Here is a 17,134-nt window from a genome sequence, read left to right as displayed (position 1 = left end):
ATACACTTATTTTCGGATCAAATATCAAATTATGTGATTTAGAAACATTCAAGATGGGTTAAATTGGACCCAGGCAACAGTAGGAGGGATATTTTCCCATCTTAATTTAGCACTTTAGCATGCTAACAGTTGCTAATTAGCACAAAACAAGGCAAACCTGAAGCTGATAAAAAATACAGAAACACACACTGCAAAGAATGTAGTTTTCTATGTTAGGCACTTTTTATTGATTTTGTATGACTGATTAACAAACACAAATACTGTTGTCAAAGAAAACATCCAGTTCAAACAGACCAGTTCGACAGAAGATATTTAATAGATGGTAAAGGAGAAACTAAGAAATGTCTCCCCAAAAGAAGTAGTGTTAATACGTGACATCTGCAGAAAAACTGTCTGTTGGTGTAAATAGAGTTTTTGGCCAAAGTATAAAAACAGAGAGTGAGAAAGTTTTTTTTAATGTGTTAGTTGAAAGATAATAGATAGGAGTCCTACAAATAGCTAAAGGTTAACGGGGGTAGTTTGTCCACATAAATAAAGGGATCTGTTCTATTCTTATCTAATGGCATCCTACAGTAAAGTAAATGTTACCCTGAACACGTTTAGTGCCGTTCTACTTCCAGACCTGCTGAATATAAGTCACACTGTAGTACAGTAATTAAAGTAGTACAAAGCTATGAAAAATATATCAGTGTAAAGGCACGAGAGACTCGCTCAACAATCACAACACCACTACACTACACCATCAGGGGTCACAAAGAGCCGGCTCAGGGGTACGCAGCCCTTGTTCTAAGAAAGCTGCAAAGTTCACTGCTGCACTGATTAGCTTCATGTCTTAAAAGTGGTTTGGTTTGTGTGTATTAGATAATAAAGCTCAGACTAATTGGTTTTACATTCACATTTCATATTCTCTTAACTATCTGTAAGCTTTTGAGTACAAGTCTGCAGATATTAGAGCTTCCAAAAACAAGAAATGCCTACCCCTGGGCCACAAATATTATTACAATTTCTATCAACTTGGCCTGCCAAGTCTCACCACTAGAGGACACTCTGGTATCAACAAAAAGAGGATGTGCCACTGCACACTGAGCGACACAGCAAGAGAGCTCCACTCCACAAACCGCCACCACTCAAATCCAGGATGATCAAGCACATTAAGGACACCAGACGGTGTGAGACACATAACCGAGCGCTCTCCCAAATCTACCCCTAACTTTCTGCCACCTACAAACACGGCGGGTAGTTTTTAGATTTGGATCAATGGTCTGGTCTTTGGTTTCTGACTAGTTTGGACCTCCAGAAGATGACGTTTCAAAGAAAGCAGCTGAAGGGTTACACCTGACATGAACGAGGTTGAAGGACAAGTTCACATTTTTTTTTAAACTATGAAGAACGTGTGTACTGGCTGATTTATTGGTCGCTGTAATCATTGCTTCTGTTAATGCTGGCTGTGAAGAGATCCCTCTCTAAAGATCTTCCACTGTAAGAACTGTGTTTTGGTAAAATTCACTCCTTTTGTGTCTATGTCTTTGCTGAAACAAGAAAAACATTGTAAGAGTAACTTACCGTAAAATTTAAAAAACACTAAGATGTCTGTGTGAAAAAGATCATCTCTACTGCCTTCTACTCATCTAACAGAAAAGCATTTTAACTTTTATTGATTGAGTGACAGTGAATGTGATACTGTAGGATTATCATGTCTTCTTTGACTACTTTAAGCTCATGTCGACAGGTTTTAGATTTATTGCCTGTCTGATAAAGGAATTAAAGTTTTGCTTCTACTGCAGACAAAATCTGACTTTGCCTTATCATCCAGCTACAAACTGGACACTATCTTTAATATGTGAGCATTTCAACACTTTCTAATATTGTCAAATTAGTACTTTCGGATTGTTTTTGCACTTTTAAATTAACAGGCGACAATGCGTACTTGGTTTTGGGTAACACTGAGGAAGATACATGAGCAGAAGGAAGAATTACAGCATCCATTAACTGCTTTAATGTACACGAGAGTTTAAGCACCATGAACTTGTCCTTTGAAACAAACATCGCTGTTAAATATGAGAACATTCTGCATGAACGCTGACTGTTAACGGTGGGAATGTGAAAAGTGGTCTATATGTTCATGTCAGGTGTGTAATCTATGAAAAGAACCCACAGTTCAAATAACTTCCACATCACTGAATATAATGGGTTAAAGCTGCACAGCACACACACGTCTCCAATTTATAAAACTGTTAGAGCGTATTAGTAGTTTTCACCGGTAATATTCACGTAGGCTTGAATGTGCTGCATCAACATTTTGACTTCAGAACAGCCTTTCAGGAGAAATTTGTTGACAAACACACCGGGGCACCCACAGGGGCCTCAGCAGGAACACTTTCCAGCAGGGGACGTGAGAACGGTGAATCAAGAGTCAGCAGGCTGCGTCGCGTTTGAAGGCTTTAACACACAAACTCCTGTCTCATCCGGATGATCTGCAGTAAGGCGGCCTGGACGTCCTCATCCATGTGGCCCTGTGAGAGAAACAGTCAGAAATGGGCTTCAGCTATTTGATATATATATAAATTTAAGATATTTTTAGCCCTTCAGCTCCTGACAGTGATCGTGCCTTTACTCAGCAGCACACCACTTATTCGTGTTCCCCGTTGTGATTAATGAATCTGAAACCTGCTCTCATTACAGTTACCGTTACGTTCTCTCAGTTCGTGCGCAGAAGCTGATCCAATCAGTCGTCTTTCAAAGCACAAGTCACTGATGTGTGATTACATGAATTATATTCTCTAAAGGTAGCTTAGCTGACCCAGGTGCCAATACAACAGGCATGATTTCCTGATTACATGTCATTTACCGTTTACAGTTGTGTGATTGCCATAGACTGTATATAAAAGATGGATGTAGCAACAGTGACATTCATTTGTGAACTACCACTTTGAAACGTACATAAAGTGTGTGTTTTTTTTTTGTCGGCTTTAATCAAATAAACTGTCTGCTTTTATGCGGTCTAGTGTGCTTTAATGAAATTATCTCAGTTCACATTTAGAAACATTTTCATCTGTTCAATTATTCTTTCTGAATCTCTGCTTTCAGATCTAATCACTGAATCCCCAAGGGTTCAACCTCCATCTGAACAATAAAACCTAAATGATTTTAATTAAGGCCATTCGTGCTGTGATTTGTAGCAGACGATGCGCAGGGTTTAAGCAAGGAAATCACAGATTAATGAGATGAAGTTACCTGTGCTGCACTGAGAAGATGAGTCCGATAAATTGAAACCACCTCTCTGTGTTGCCTCTCAGCATCCTTATAGAGCAGAAGGAAAGAAGAAAGACGTTACAATTATGTTTTTCATACATTAAGCTTCAATTATCGTCAGCAGCTGCCCAGTATTGTAGACATCAACATGAATGTTCCATCTAGACCTAAATGTTACCAGAAGAAGAGCACCCATCTTTTTCTAAAGTTGGTTACATGTTGAGCTCTTTGACCAATGTGAGGAGAGTCAGCAATATGAAGCAAACATTTAGATATTTTAGCCGTCATAAATTATAAATATTAGAATGTAACATGTATAAAATGAGACATATTTTTAGCTCCTACAGTTGTTTTCAGTCACGGACAAAAAGGCATTTACTGTGCAGAAAACCTAACAAAATCTAAAGCAGAGTACCTGTGCATTTACATAATCTACTGTAATGCATATTTTAGTATGTAATGTACGTCCACTCACAGCCAGCTGTTGCTGTAGGCTCTTGATCTGGGCTTGGAGTGTGTCGATGTGCTGCGTCTGTCTCTTATTGGGCGCGTTGCTTGTGTACGCCAGCTGGGACAGACCATTCAGTGCCTGCTTCAATCGCTCAACGTCTGTCAGCAGCTCTGTGATCTGAAACACACACAGATACATGCATATTAATGTTAATGTTCACTTTCATCAAATTTTATTTCCAATAAAAAAAGGCTTTCTTTTCTTAGATCTATTTACAGTATCTAAAGTGTAAGGCATGGTATGATTAAATGATTCTGTAAATATTTCTACCTTCTTGTCTTTGGCCTCAGTCTGCTGAGCTGATGTCTGAATCCTCCTCTGGAGATCACAGATGGTGCTGAGAGACTCGTCGTATCTCTCCTTCAGCTCTCTGATTTCTCTTTCAATGGCCCGTCCCTTGTCCTGGACAGCTTCCATCTCGGTCCTGGCCCTGCTCTCGCCCTCTCTTGCCTGCGCTGCCTCCTTATGGGCCTCCTCACACTCTTCTGCTAAGCTCAGTAGCTTGTTGCTCAGGTTGGCAGCCTCCTCCTCCAACTGCTGCTTCTCCTTGTTCAGCTGGTTCATTTGGTCTTCCTTGGAGCGAATCTCCTCTAGAGCCTGAGTGGCTTGAAGGAGCTCAGACTGCAGAGCAGATACATCTTCAGCCCTCTGGGCGTTGTTCTCCTCCTCTTCACGGAGAGCCAGTTGAAGCTTAGTGACTTCAGCCTCCAGGGCATCCTTGGCCATGCCGTGTTGCTGCAACAGAGAAGACCGACCACCATGGAGCTCCTGAAGTTCTTTCTGTAAGGCACAAACCCTCTGGGCTTCCTCCTGCTGTGCCTCTCTGGCTTTCTTGCAATCGATCTGGGCTTGCTGCATGGCATCGTGGAGGGTCTTAAGCTCCGCGTCATACGTTGCTATCCGGGCCAATTCTGATTTCAGACGCTCCTGGAGGTGCTGGATTTGCGTGTTGCAGAGGGTATTCTGTTCTTGAAGTTCATCTTTCTGGAGCGTTACCTCTTTGTACTGCTGCTCTAAACTGACCAAGGCCTGGGTCAGTTCCTCATATTTAGCCTTGAACTCTTCCTCCACGTCTTTGTGCTTCTCACTGGTAACCAGAGCAGTGTCCAGTCTCTGTTGAACAGACTCAATCTCAACTTTCAGTTTCTCTTTCTCCTGTTTCTGGCTTTCTCTTGCAGACTTTTCTTTGTTATACATTTCCTCCATTTCTGACAGTTTCATGGCCAATTCTTTCACCTGGACACTGTAGGAAGTTTCTTTCTCCTCAGCTGCTGTCAGCGGGACAAACTTGGACTGAATAGCCTCCTGTATGGTGTCCAGTTCTTTCTTCTGGGCCTCCAGCTCTTGAGTGAGTTTTACAGCTTCTTCCTGAACCAACACATGCATCGCTGATGCTTCGTTTGCTCTATTCTCTGCCTCGACCACAGCAGCGTTCAACTTGTCTGTGATAGCTCTGTGATCTTTCACATTTATATACTCGTTTCTCATCTCTAACAGAACTTGCTCCATTTTTTCTTTCAACTTCTCGTTTCCATCTTTCACTTTCTTCAATTCTTCCCCACTTTCCTTCTCCCTGGTCTCCAACTTCAACATCTCGGCTTTAACACTTTCTAAGGTGGAACTCAACTCCATCCTCACTTGCTCATGCTGCTGTCTGGGAACATACTGTCCCTCCAAGCTCTGTTTCAGAGTCTGGCTCTGTGCTGTCAGCTGTACACACTCCTCATCTCTGTCTTCACATTTCTTCTGTAAAACTTCAAGTTTCTTCGTCAGGTCATCATTCTGAGCCCTCAGAGCGTCCATTTCACTCTGCTGTCTCTCACTGGCACTGTGGAGACTGCTGATATTCTCCTGCAGCGTGGCTCTCTCGGTTTGAAGCTGCTGGACTTGTGCCTCTGCTTTTCCGTAACGTTCACTGGCTTCCACCAGTTTGTCCTCAAACTCCTCCAGAGCTGCTACCATGTTCCTCCGAATATCCTCGTGGTCCTTTATGAGCATGAAGTCGTTGTCAATCCTGCTGCTGAGCTCATCCAGCTGATCTCGTAGTACATCTCTTTCCTCCTCAGTCTCCTCAACCTCATGAATCAGAGCCTGGCTTTTGGCCGTCACATCCACAAGCTTCCTTTTCAGTGAAGCATTCTGTTCTTCAAGAGCTTCCCGTATCCTCTGCTGCTCCTCAGAAGGTCCTGCCTGGGACGACGGACTATCCAGCTTTCGATGGAGCTCCGCCACCTCCTCCAGCACACGATCGTAGTCTTCCCTCAGCTCCGCGAGCTGCCGTTCCTTCTCATCAACTGCGTTGGTCAGCAGGTTTTTCATGTTGTCAAACTTCTCAGCCGGTACCGTGTTGCCTTGTTTAGTCTGGGCCTCTTTCAGATGGGTTTCCATTTCAACAAGTGTTTCCGCAAGTTCGTCTCGTTCCGCAGTGCGAACTCCCAGCTCCTGGTCCAGCCTTTCTGTCTCAGTTGCTAGCTGACTCTCGCTGCTCTTATACTCCTCCAAGGCTTTCTCGCTCTGTTTGAGGCGGTTACGAACGCGACCCACTTCGGCTGAAGCACCTTCATACTTGGCCTTAACATCCAGGAGCTGGGCACGTAGTTCTTCTGTCGCCTGGCCTCCCAAGTGTTCCTTGACAGCAACGACATGCGCTTGCAGCTGTTTGACCTTACACTCAGAATCCAGCATCCTCTTCTGTACGTCCCCCAAGGCGTCTTCCAGTTCCTGAACCTGCTGGTCAGCCTGTTTCTGGATGGTGTCTCGGCTCTGAACCAGTTCTTGGCACTCTTGATTTTTACGGTTCAGGGCAGTTTGAAGTCGTGCTGTCTCCTCCTCCGCCGCCTGCTGTCTTCTCTTGACTGCCTCGAGTTCACGTCGAAGTGCATCCACTTCACCAGAGAGGTCCCAGGCGACAGTGGGCTGACTCTTCTCTAGAGGTCTGGACAGTGACTGGGAGATGGCAGGATTCTGCAGCAGCTGTAGATAAAGAGGGAAAAATAAATACACAAAAAAAACTTATTTGAGAATGCAAACTATTTGTTATTTGTACTTTATCCACCAAATCATTTTAAGAGATACTACAAACTGATCACTTCTTAAAGGTGATGGAAATACATAAAGAAACCCAGGATCTGAAAACAGTGTTAGAGGTTTAATTTGCATTATATTACATGGAAGACATAATTTCTTCTTTAAACCCATGATTGTCAAGGCAGTCTTCTACGATACAAACTACAAACACTGTATTTTAGACATTTGCCAAACATCAGAAACTACTCCAAAGAAGATGAAAGAAATAACTGACCTGATCAGAATCCAGGCTGTGAGCTTGTTTTACCAAAACATTCTCTTTACCTGCAAGAAACAAGCCCACACACATTACATTCAAAACAACTCATTCTCTGATTGTGAACTTTCATCATTTTTCAAACTGTAGGAAGATTACCTTTGATAACAGACTGCCCAGAGTACTCCCCCTGTAAACACATAGATACACAGATTATTTACAAATGGCTGACTTTATTGACTTAAAATAAAATATCATGTTTCTGTGAGGCTTTCAGCTACAAAACAGAAACGCATCAAGTCACTAACCAAAGTACTCCTGAGCTGAACCTTCACGGTCTCCGGGGCTCGGGCTCCTTCCTCTCTTTCTTTGGCACTGAGCAACACCTTCAGCTGCTCCTTCTGCTTCATTAAAAAGCAAAGCAAAAGGCATGAGAGTGTCCGGCAACAGCAATCAGTCATTTTCAGATAATTGAGAGGTTGATTAAATGATGGCAAACACAGCGGGGGTCTGAGTTTTCTCCCAAGCGTAGTTTAATCAACAACATTGTTATGGTTTTGAGAAATGCTTCCACACTGTGCTGCCACGTGACATATTTATTTTTACAAACTTCGATATAAGGTCTAGTGAGGAGCAAAAGTCTTGTGTAAAGTGCTGCAAATACTCCTCCAAGCTGTAGCCAATGTTTTGTGGCATCTACAATACTCTCAATAGGAGAGTAGTTACTTATTTGTACATTTATAACGTTTCCTTATAAAAAACTTTAAGGATTACAGCTTATGATAAAATTGTGAACGATGTCCACTATGTCCGAGGGATAACCTCTGTTTCCTACCTCTTTCTGAGTGTCCTCCTTGGCCATCTTCTCCTGCAGACAAAAAAAACGATCACATATCAAGTCAACTGATGGATTAATAATTGACAATATGATGCTAAAATTCATTTAGATTGAATTTCCTCGCTCCCTGGGGAATGAACATTGTCCCGGCAGCTGATAGTGAGGAATCTGTTATGCTCACTGTTTATAGCATTTCATAGTCATCAATCTCTTACATAAGCAATCAGTATTAAAAGCCTGCTCTGCCTCTTCTGAAAGGAACACCTGTGGTTTGGAATTTATTACACATTTCCTAAATCCCAAATTGCCTTTTATTATCGAAGCATAAGCCCGCACTAAGATATTAAACCATAACACCGTGACTCAGATTAGCTTTTATTATTATATTTTCTCATATTCACCTCTCTAATGTGCTCTGAAAAAAACAAAAACAAGCCAGATACTTGGAGGGCTTCACTGTACTGCACTGTTTTCTAGCTCTTGCTGCGGCATGTTCTAACTTGAGCTTACTTGTGCGAGTTGCTGCTGTAGCATGTTGACCTTCTCTAACAGGGTTCTCTGCTCCTGGTGGTATTTCCGGAGACCTTCCTGAAGCGTCTCGTTCTGCCTTTCCATATCCTAAAACACACATAAAAACAAACAACCTCACAGTAATCAAACAGTGTCAGTTTGCACATGTTAAGGACGCAGAGTGAATGTATGTTTGTGTGGGAACGGGAGCTCAAAGTCGTACAGCACTCACATATATGATTTGATCTCTTCTGCTGACTTCAGCTGCCTCTGATCTCTCCACTGAATGCTGAGGATAAGACAGGATGTGTTTTATTTTTTGTTTTTAACACAGTCATGTATTTAAGACACAACATCACCATAGGCAAAGAAATCAAGGGAAACAATTTAACTTTTAATCACTAGATGGCAGTCATGTACAACTGAGCAGCAGCATCTAGACTGAGATGTGAAATTGGCTTGCGAAACAACACCAGAGAAAATAATTCGAAATATGCAACAACTGAAAGAAGACAGAGTAGCATTGAATGCTTTTGAAGTGAAGGACATTTTAAAGCAACAAATGCTGGAAGTGAAAAATACTGACGGTGTTTTGTTATGCAAACAACCTCGACCTTAAACATCTTTAACAAAAGGTAAAGTGGAAACAAAATGTTCACAAAAATGTGAATGTGAAGATAATCTAACATATGTTTATTAGTGCAGAGAACAAACACATGTTATTCATAACAGGTGAAGCAAACTGAGGGGTGCAGAATTACCTGTCGCTTCCACTGTTCAATCTTCGCGGCCTCTTTCTCTGTAACAAAATGAGACGGCAGCAAATTGAGTTTCCATTCAGACTTTTTATCGAAAAACTGACAAGAGCTGAAAAGGACTATTTACCTTTACACTGATAATAATTCAACGCTCTACAGCAAAACTAAAACATGTTGCAAATGTTGGAAATGGAAAGCAAACACAAATAATTAAAACACCAACATTTTCTTGTCGACTGTAATAATCTTTCACCGCCATGGTGATGTTCAAAATTCTGAGCTCTGAGTGGATGTTTTTAAAAAACATCCACTTGTCAAGCCAATTCCCAGACATTACCTGTCGATAAACAAATCTGCCTACTACTGTCACATGAGCTTGACTGAAGTTTAAATCTTCTTATAGTTCTTTATAGGTTTAGTAAGTCCCTGTTGGTCATGCTAACATTCTTGTATTGATAAAAAACTCATAACTTTTGTCTTCTGACCTCTCGTGGCTTTGTCGATGTAGCTTTTGACCACCGCAACAAGGTCCTGTTTCTTGCTGAGGCGAGCGTAGTGATACGCGTCATGGCCCGAGCTGTCAACTGCCTTGACATCAGCGCCGCTCTTCAGCAACACTTCCACCGCGTCCTTACAGCCGTACTCGCAGCCCAGAATCACTGCTGTCCTGAAGGAGTCAACAAAGACGGTTAATGAGCAAGAACACGTACAAACTAGCTTTGTAAGACTTGTGGGACCGAATATAAACGAAACACGGGAAAATATATTAAACCTGGCTTTTGTTTAGCTACTGCTGAATAATTCACTGCACTGTAGTAGATGAACTGAGACGATGTGCCAGTTGTTTGCTACCACATCTGGTTGTTTAGTTAAACAATCAGGCGAAACTTAAATTAAACCCAAAATAAAAAAAAACATTAGACAATGTCACTCCTTCATTTTTGTTCCTGGTTTAAAATATATACAGTTTCCAGGACTTCAGCATGCAGACCACAAAATATTTTATTCCATTTTCTCCTTTTACTTGTGTTGCTCACCTGTCTAACCCTGGCTTTGTTAAAAGGTTTGAACAGTCCCCCATTGCAAGGTAAGTAAGGTAAGTGAGCTCTCAGGAATAGATTCCAAATAAATGTTCATAGTTACCAAAATATGTTACCAATACTTTCAGAAAAGCTGCCAATTCTAAGAAATCCAACTTCTTGCAGATGAGTTTTCAAAGCAACTTATATTTCCAATTATTAAAATGTATGACTGTCAATCACATTAAAGAAAAACAAGAGGTGATGTCTCTTACTTGTTTTGTTTGTCTCGGACAGTTACATCAGCCCCTCGCTCCAGCAGAAGCTGACAAATGTGTGGGTGACACATCTGCGTTGCCAGCACCAGAGGTGTCCTGCCATCCTAGAAGAATAAAACAAACACACACACATAAATACACACATTCACAAAATCACACAAACTATTAACAGTCTAAAGTATAATGCCTCCCGTTTAAAGGTCAAGAGTAATCCAACGAGGTTTCCAGATGTCGAGACCTCTCATTCAACTGGACTAGCTTGATGTTTAGTGAATACCTTTTTGTGATGGTCAAACCGACCTTGCATGCACATAATGACAACCATTGACAAGGTAACAACCTTTAAAGAGCAAGGAGATGTGGGGGAAAAAAATGGCTTAGAAATTTTCAGCACACTGTGTGAAATGAAGTGCATTATCAGTCCTCACAAAGTCACTGGCATTCACAGAAGCCCCGCTGTCACAGAGAAGTTTTACGCTGGAGGAGCAGCCCGCCATTACTGGAAAGAGAAAACACGAGAGACATCTTCAATCATTTCGTCCCATTTACCAAAGACACACACCCGCCTGCACTCAGTCCGAGTTTGAGTTTAAATGTTGAAATGAGTATGGTGAGATGAACACGACTGCTGTCTTTAAAAAGACACCAGTCGTGATCACAGTGAAACCTCAGAACAGATGTAATGCGGCAGACATTAACATTTATGTGAGCATGTGGAGATGATGCAACGAGTGTGGAAGCCTTGCTAAAATAAGATAATTAGAATAAGAATTAGGGCAACAATAGATGACAGTCATGTCGATACTGGAGAAATGGTCTAGAGAAGACTCAGTAACAGAGTATGGTCACCAGTATGCTACAGTAGAGTAGAATAAAGTCAGTTCTAAAGGAGGGCAGACAGTCCTAGCAGATTATAGTGGAATCAGTAGTAGAAGAGTAGAGTAACTGAGTAAGGTAACTGAGTAGATTAGAGTAGAGTACAGTAGTCTTACCTGCATCATGTAGAGCGGTTCTTCCTTGTAGGTCCATGTTTCCAACTGGACAGTTGTGCTACAAAATCACAAACACCTTATTTTAACAGTGCATAAATCTGTGTATGTATGTGTTGAAAAAAAAGAAAGAAAAATGCTAATTTTTTTGCATCTCTTCCTGCAAAAAAATTAAATAAATATGAAGCAGTCAATGGAAATCAGTGATTTTATAACCACATCGCCGTAACTTTGAACAGAATTAATAATTATCACGGCAAGTGAAAGTAAATGAGGTTACTGGATATTGACTGCATTGAGTTAGTACCAATTCAACAACATGACACACATGACCAGGGGCTTGGACTTGATGAGAGTAGATAGAAAAACTTCAACTATAACCATGTGGTGTAATATAAAGGAGATTATATTCAAAATTTGGACAAATATTCCAACAAGGAAGATAGACGCTCAGATTCTCCTACGTCTCTAAAAAAAAAAAAAAGTCATCATAAATATTATTTATTTCCAATGCCTGGCAGTGGAACCTGAGATGCAACAGCAGGCAGGTTCATTTTAGGCTAAGTGGCGCTGTGCTGATATGCCTATGACATCTCTACAGAGCCAGTCAGCTGGTTGGACATCAGCGACTGCACCACTGCAGCGATGAGGGCCTGTTATGAAAGCCTTGAGGGCTCAATGCTAACAGGGGCATGATGTTGCTGGGTAGGCTTGCCAGCAAGCTCTGCCTCCCCACTATAAAAACCCAACTCTCTCTAGCAACAAGGGCCAAAAATTGGCAGCATGCTCAAATGACACAGAGAAGAGGGGGGGGTGGAGCAGCACTGGAAGCTAACGGTAGAGCGTGGAGGGGGGATATCCTACACCTTGAGGGTTTGGGCTGACGGAGGGAGATAGTGGAGTCGGTGGGTGTCGGCGTCCAGCTGCTATGTATGATGTGATGACGGCACTAAGAATGGACGGCAGGTTTGCAGGAGGATAGGCTTGTCAACACTGCTGACAACCCCCTGCCAACAGCTACGACCTCCATTAGATCATTGCCATGCGAGAGATGGGGCGGGTAGGGGAGGGGCTACAACACTACGAGAGCACAATATTGAAGAGATAGCCCCCTTCATTGTAAACACATAAATCCTCCAGTGGGGCGCAGTGACTCAACAGGGCCTTCTGTCGACCGATATGGAGCGGGCTCAGCGGGCGTTTACATCCTGTGCACAAATCTGTCACATTTGTAAATTGAAGTAAACATCACACTGCGACCTGCCACATTAGTCCTAACACAGAGGTCCTGTGTTACCACTAATCCAGTGCAAATCAGCATGTTTGTGGCTTGAGGATGCATTTTGAGTTTTGTTTTGTTCTGTTCGCTGCCTCTTATCAGCTAAGAATTATGGAGGCTGTGGGTGCAGAGCCAAGATGTTGACAGAAGAACTAAATCGTGAAGGATGATGAGATAAATGACATGCATGGGAACCATAATTTGACATGTTGGATTTTTGTGGGGGTGATTTACACACTGTCAGGTAGTTTGTAAATTCTCCCCCAGGATTAATACAGATTAATACAGAATCTGCAAAGTAAATAGATGTTAGTTTAAATTACATGACGTCCCTAGGTAATACCAAATAGTGTTAGCGAACCACAACTGCACTTTACCTGTAGGAGTTTCTGAACACACAGAGAGTGTCCATGTCTCGAAGCCAGGTGAAGAGCACTTTTTCCTGAAAGCAATTAGAAAACGTAAATTACATTCACAATCTAGGGTTTGCATTTGCTATTAGAGCCACGGACAACAACATCTCTGCGCTCAGCTCGTACCTTTAGGTTTAAGCTGCACTACATTTGCACTGGGTTTTGGTTCTAATGAGTCAATTATTCACTCACAGCTACAGCAAATTAATTAGAATCATTTGAATGGATGGCCTGTACAATAAGCGATTCCATTAATTACAATACAGAACCACACAAAACTAGAATTACCTTTGACATATTTGGATGTATGCCTTCATCAATCACTCAACATGTAGAAATCTGTACAAGCTCATGTAATGTATGCAATTAAGACTTAGAAGGAATTTAAGTAGCCATTTAGGCAAGCTCTCAATGTAAATGATCCCTGTGGATTTAACTGATAATATGATCATGTGGAACTTGAGTGGTTTATTATGAATAAACCAAAACCCTTTGCACAGACTTCATAGGCAGTCACAGTCTATAAAAAACAATTACAAAAAGCTTTATCGGAATTTTAATGTTTTATATCAATGTATGCGTTGATATATTCAGTGTGAGTGAAATATCTGAAACATAAAAATAACTATTATGGCTCCGCTTTGATCCAACCTAAACTCACCAGCGGCGTCGCTTGCAGTGACATCAACATTGTGTCCCAGGAGGAGATTGAGACAGTCTACGCGTCCTCGTGTTGCAGCCAAATGAAACCTGGGAAACGAGAGATATGTAGAAAATGTTAAGAAACACTGAGACAGGAAAGAGTACACGGCGTGAGACAGGAGGATATTGCAAAAACGCAGGCTGCACAGAGTTGAGAAGGGCAAGTGAAAAAGTGATAGGGTGCAAAGAGAAGGGGGGAGAGGGTGAAACTTAAGGACAAGAGACTGGGACTGCAAACGGACGCCTGGCTCCTCGCTATCAGCAAGATCAGCATTCCCGAAGCAAATAACAAGAAACCTCAGGGTTTGTAAAGACTCCATGACAACCAGTAACACAGTTATCCTCCTGTATCAGCTGTGGGCACTGTCACATGATAGAAAAGACTACTAGCAGAATATAGCTTTTGTCAGTAAAGGCACCACATCGGGCCCCATTAAAGCTGAGGGAAGATTACGTTCATTATATTCACAAATAAGTACAGTAGCCACTTTACTCACCAGGGTATTCCTAAACTTTGAAACAGCAGCACGAATGACACATGACATGAAACTCTCTCTTTTAATGTTGATCCTGAGACTTGATTGTTGTTGTCTTTTTTTTTTTAATTGCCACAAAGTATTTCCTTGTTAATTGCCTCCCTAGTTAGAAAGTTTCCACAGTGTGTTTGTCAGCCAATTTTTAAATCATCACTTTTGACTGGAAACATTCCTGATTTAACCCGCGGCAGCAGCACCACTACTAACCATGAAGACGTGAAGCACTTCTGTGTAAACTAATCTCAGTCTGCCACCCATCAAGTCACATGAACCTGTTTATACACTAACCCCGAGGTATCTGCCAAGGAGACAGCTAGGCTGTCACCTCAACACTGGCGCGGGTATTAAAAGCCGTGTTGATGGCCAGGAGAAGGTGGCTCTGGGGGAGAAGAGGAGGGTCCTGACCTCTTGGGGGGCAAACAGCAGGCACGAGGCAGAGGAGAGCTATGCAACTTAGAAGGATATAAGTCATGTGACTCACCAAGTTCATGAGGCACAACGTGTCTCCATAAGGTGACTCAAGGAATGCTTCTGCACTGAGTCAAACTTCTTCGAACTGCAAACTTAAACTAGGGTAGTGCTTTTCCTCTTGAGTGATGAAGAGGAAGATGAAAAATGAATGACGAACAAATACCAACCGACCCATCTGTTGGAGATTTAAATTCCCAAAAGTAGTCCCCCATCAAAGAGTTGAAAAAACATCAAAATGTTGTAAATGCCTCCATGTAGACGTATACAGCTTACTCTCACGGAAAGCTCAGTAAAATTGTTAGAGATGAATATTAGGGGACTAATGGGTCTGGCTGTAAGAGAGCACATGTCATTTCATCTTTACACCTGCTCCTTGGGCAGCTTTCAGGTTGACAGTCTCTACAGGATATGGCTGCTATTTTTAAAGGAGTGAAAAGGGAAGAGTAAACCAGAGAGTATACGCTGGCAGATGAACCACATGATATATAGTGTCTCTGAGGACACAACAGTCAAAACACAGTAGCTGCAGAGCTTAAAATACCTCTTTGTTCTAACACAGATTAGTATTTATGCTGCATGACAGCTTGACTCAAGTGTGCACCGTTTTGTCCACCCACACACTTTGCATATAAACTGGCTTCTATTTACAACTAGAAAAGTGCATGAATATTTTCCCCTAATTACCTCTGTCAATCCCTACTGCTCTTTGTTTTATTAGGAAATTGGCTTATAATTCAATTCTGCAGTTTTTTATTAATACAATAAGGTCAAATGTCTTTAACAATAAAACAATTTGTTGCTAAATGTTGAACTGTTCTTTTTTTAGTGTCTTGGACTTCTTCTACCCCAAAGAGGCCAGGAAAATACTATTGTAGCTTTCATGAAAACAGATGAATCCTCTTAATTCTTTTCATAAGATCTCAGTCACTTCTCTTTGTTGCATGCCCTTGAATTTGTGCTTCGCATCAGCCCATGAATGCACCTGTATACCACCACTTTGAGACTGGTTTAAATGATGATGTTGACTGGCATAGACTATCAATAGCATGATACAAGTCTTCTGTCAGTTGATTTTTGTGCACTAACAGTATGACTGACCACTGTCTAGTGGTTAGGAAATACAGATTAAAGAACTGTGACGAGATAAGGACTGAAAGAGTTGTTTTTATAGATGCAGTCCACTTAACTAAAAGCCTAATTGAGCTTTTAATTTAAGCAACAGTCTCTTCTCCATCTGTCATAAGATTAGACTCAACATGACACAGGTCCAACTGTGAAACTCTCAGCGTGGTATTGTTATTCTTAGAGGACACTCAGCCACAGAATTCATTTCAGCTAATCATAATAAACAGTGTGCACACAGCCGAAAGGCTCACTGCTTCTCGAGTGATGCGCCGTCGCATGGACAACTCTTCCTGCAACGCCCTTGTCATCTAGCTATCACGAGTGCGCAGACCGAGCAGGAGTGATGGGTGGCCCAACCTCACCGTGATCAAGCTAATGCCACGGCGGAGATGTAAACTGTTTACTCAGCTGGAAGCAGCGATAGCACAGTTAGAGCTGAGTTCATGAGCTGAATACAGTGGGGCTAATCCAGGGCACGCCAAATGATATATTGGGGGTAACACTTTGTAATTAGTTACCCCACAGAGCTCCATGATTACAAGGATTCACCATTCAGCATTCCTCTGTCCTCTGACTTTGGCAAAGGCTAGAGTGCCATAGACACATGTTGCCCGTGTGTGTGGCCCACTGAACTATAAGCAGACTTGCTGAGTCGCAGTTGTGGTGCACTTTTGTTTTGGATATACTTGGGAGAAAGCATGACCTCTTTTCCTAAATATTCAGCTAGGTTGATTTTATAGTTTACTTGTTTGGGTCTGTTTGCACTGCAGGGGAACACCAGACGATGAGCCTGACTGTTGTTTGGTCACGACAATCACGACAGTCTGTCATTGCAAAATTGGCAGCCTCGTCTCTGGATCTAGTTCTTAGTACAAATTTTAGCACCTTACTATGAGACCAGGTATTAAATCAGGCTGTTTATTAACATACATGCATAGACACAGTCACTGCTCTATGCAGTGGTGCCACAAGGGGATTTCATACACTGCTGAAAATAATCTGCACCTTTGCTTCTGGGATCTGGCGCTCCGTAGTTTCATGGTTTGACAAAGCCTTTGTCAAAATAAGCGTGAAGCACAGGCCAGAGACCAGTGACTTCTTCATATAACTGGGACTAAACTGAGGGCGCCAGGCTTTCCAAAATGCTGGTTTTGGAAGAAAATTTTAAAT

General features: G+C 41.9%; 1 protein-coding gene across 3 annotated transcripts in view; it reads right to left on the bottom strand.

Moving 5' to 3' along the window:
• Positions 1–200: 200 nt before the first annotated feature.
• uacab (uveal autoantigen with coiled-coil domains and ankyrin repeats b) overlaps positions 201–17,134 on the bottom strand; it is a 43,149-nt gene continuing 26,215 nt past the window's right edge. For 2 of the 3 annotated variants that reach the window (XM_084540861.1, XM_084540863.1), the window contains exons 3-19: positions 13,792–13,880; positions 13,095–13,159; positions 11,442–11,499; positions 10,878–10,948; positions 10,447–10,553; positions 9,638–9,819; positions 9,156–9,193; positions 8,627–8,683; positions 8,395–8,502; positions 7,882–7,914; positions 7,355–7,450; positions 7,206–7,236; positions 7,065–7,114; positions 4,034–6,736; positions 3,728–3,880; positions 3,235–3,300; positions 201–2,513 (exon numbers count right to left, since the gene is read on the bottom strand). In XM_084540861.1, the coding sequence (XP_084396987.1) occupies positions 2,442–2,513; positions 3,235–3,300; positions 3,728–3,880; positions 4,034–6,736; positions 7,065–7,114; positions 7,206–7,236; positions 7,355–7,450; positions 7,882–7,914; positions 8,395–8,502; positions 8,627–8,683; positions 9,156–9,193; positions 9,638–9,819; positions 10,447–10,553; positions 10,878–10,948; positions 11,442–11,499; positions 13,095–13,159; positions 13,792–13,880 (3,979 nt within the window). In that variant the 3' untranslated portion in view covers positions 201–2,441. The remainder of the gene's footprint in view (positions 2,514–3,234; positions 3,301–3,727; positions 3,881–4,033; positions 6,737–7,064; positions 7,115–7,205; positions 7,237–7,354; positions 7,451–7,881; positions 7,915–8,394; positions 8,503–8,626; positions 8,684–9,155; positions 9,194–9,637; positions 9,820–10,446; positions 10,554–10,877; positions 10,949–11,441; positions 11,500–13,094; positions 13,160–13,791; positions 13,881–17,134) is intronic. The other variant, XM_084540862.1, reaches the window with a different exon arrangement.

This window comes from Chelon labrosus (genome assembly GCF_963514085.1).
Source record: "Chelon labrosus genome assembly, chromosome: 3".
NCBI lineage: Eukaryota > Metazoa > Chordata > Actinopteri > Mugiliformes > Mugilidae > Chelon > Chelon labrosus.
The sequence above is the reverse complement of the archived record's forward strand: the minus strand, read 5'-3'. Positions and strand labels throughout refer to the sequence as shown.